At 40.8% G+C, this 2,500-nt stretch overlaps 1 protein-coding gene across 1 annotated transcript in view; it reads left to right on the top strand.

Moving 5' to 3' along the window:
- The first annotated feature begins 302 nt into the window (after positions 1-302).
- The window catches only part of si:dkey-106n21.1 (solute carrier family 23 member 2), a 59,396-nt gene continuing 57,198 nt past the window's right edge, over positions 303-2,500 (top strand). The window contains exon 1 of the mRNA XM_047802234.1: positions 303-662. Coding sequence (XP_047658190.1) covers positions 612-662 — 51 coding nt within the window. The 5' untranslated portion in view covers positions 303-611. The remainder of the gene's footprint in view (positions 663-2,500) is intronic.

The following is a 2,500-nucleotide window of genomic DNA, read 5'->3' as shown; positions in this document are numbered from 1 at the left end:
CCTCACAGTCTCCTCACACTCTCCTCACACTCTCCTCACACTCTCCTCACACTCTCCTCACAGGCATGACTTCACACACTGGCTAATAACTGACCTGTAAACGTTTTAGGTAAATGATGACTGTGTGACTGAACATTAAAGAAGCATCTTGAGTTTTTCTAGTTTTCTTAGATCAAAGATCAGCATTTGGAAGAAGGAGCCTTATGGAGAACAAACCCCAGCTGTGTGCCCCCTGTCCAGTCCAGTGAGCATTAGAGGAGGAGGAGGAGTGGTTAGCCAGGCACATGACTGACTAAGGACTAGAGAAAAAAAATACAGACCACACTACAGCTGAGGTGGTGATCACACAGAGCCTTACTGAAGCCTCGGGCAATATGCAGCTCTGGTAGCCCTGACCACCAGACACCTGACGTAGCCTTGGTGAGCTCTGAAGGCCAGACGTGCTAGCTTTAAGCTTCTCTCTCTCTCTTCTCTCTCTCTTCTCTCTCTCTCTCTCTCTCTCTCTCTCTCTCTCTCTCTCTCTCTCTCTCTCTCTCTCTCTCTCTCTCACACACACACACTCACACACACACACACACACCACACACACACCTCAGGCCAGCTCAACCACCATGCATCTCTCTGTAGAAGACCAAAGCATGGACAATCACCTGAAAGAGAAAGTAAGTGCGCTGCCTTTCTGAACAAACCTGCAAACCCGCTGTTTGTTTTTTCTAGCATGTGATGCTAAGTCTCGTATCCTGTTTACTTTCATTACTCTGGTTTATACATCTGTTATTATCCTGATATTAAGTTGATTTCATTATCTTCATCATCATCATTATCATCCTCATCATCACTGGCACGGTATCGAATAAGGATTAAAAGTTACATTTATTATTATATTCAAATTACGGTAAACAGATCGATCGTTTGGGTTCCGGCTTCCGATTGGCCGAGCCCGTTTCGAGCCGTCGTATATGAAACGTAACAGCTTATTATGCAGCTTAATTTTATTTCATTTATAAAAGGCTTAAGCTGCATATTGTCTCAGATGGAACGCTAACGCTTGTACGCTAAGCCGAAGTAAAGTTTCGCAGTTGATGTAATGTGACACCGCTACGGTGGCTTCATCAGAATTTTAAAAATGTTCACAAACAAATCACACGATGTTCACCGACTCATTTAAAAGCCATTTGTAAGATGTCGCGTCCACCGGAGTGTCGTCGGCCATCTTGAAAATGTTTTCTCATCCAGCATCAGCGCCTTGTAGCTCCGCCCCTCCTCCGCTACGTAAGCAAAACTGCGAGTGCTGAGTGCATGAAGTGTATTTTTTTTTTTTTTTTTGGTTGAATAATCGTCCAGGGACATGAAGTCCACTTCTTCTTCTTCTTCTTCTTCTTCTTCTTCTTCTTCTTCTTCTTCTTCTTCTTCTTGGAGTTTTTCAATGTAAACACACAACACTATTTATGCTACATAATGGAGTACAATAGTGCAGAAGTTAGCGATCTGGAACGTAGAAAAAAAAGGCAGATTTTCCGATTGAAGCGAACTTTATAGGATCCTCGTATTTCTCTAACGGAGGTGAAGCTTCATTTCGAAGATAACCATCGGCCATTTACATTCTTCAGGTCTAAGGTTGCATGAAGAAAAACGTGGCCTCGTACGACCAACATGGTTTAGATTTCATATGTGGGAGAAAAGGAACTGACTCTCTCCAGGGTCGTGACTCAGATTTTGTACTTTGAATTGAAAAAAAAAAGTTTAATTGTCACCAGATCTCTGATATCAGAGACAGAAAACTTCATGATGGGGGGGAGGGGGGGCGTGATGACAGACATCATCTACAGCACTGAGCAGACACCCTTATCCAGAGTGACTTACAACTGAGTATACTGTGTGTGTGTGTGTGTGTGTGTGTGTGTGTGTGTGTGTGTGTGTGTGTGTGTGTGTGTGTGTGTGTGTGTGTGTGTGTGTGTGTGTGTGTGTGTGTGTGTGTGAGGATTGCTGTGATGGGACACAAGCATGAACTTGCACAATTAAACCACAATTCAGAAGGAATTCCTCTAAGAGTAATTATGAACTTATAATAATAATAATAATAATAATAATAATAATAATAATAATAATAATAATAATAATAATAATAAGCCCCGCCCCCAAACCCACCTGAGGACTGGCAGACTGGAGCGTGAACACTACACACTACAGTACACAGCCTTACACATGTAACACTGAGAAATCACTACTTTCATTAATGATCTGCTTCTTATTTTAAACCGTTAGCACTCATTGATTTCTTTGGAATTTGTTTTTATTCAACATTATTATTATTATTATTATTATTATTATTATTATTATTATTAGGAGTATGATTATTATTATTATTATTATTATTATTATATTTTTTTTTCCTGTCACCTTCACGGTTCTCGCTCGTGATGAAGCCGTCCCTGGATCCTAGAGACAATGACATCACCACACTAATGTTAAACAATCTTAGACACACTTGTCTTTGAAT

The sequence above is a fragment of the Tachysurus fulvidraco genome, chromosome 17 (assembly GCF_022655615.1).
Source record: "Tachysurus fulvidraco isolate hzauxx_2018 chromosome 17, HZAU_PFXX_2.0, whole genome shotgun sequence".
In the NCBI taxonomy this organism is placed as follows: Eukaryota; Metazoa; Chordata; class Actinopteri; order Siluriformes; family Bagridae; genus Tachysurus; species Tachysurus fulvidraco.
This window is presented reverse-complemented; position numbering and strand designations above follow the sequence as displayed.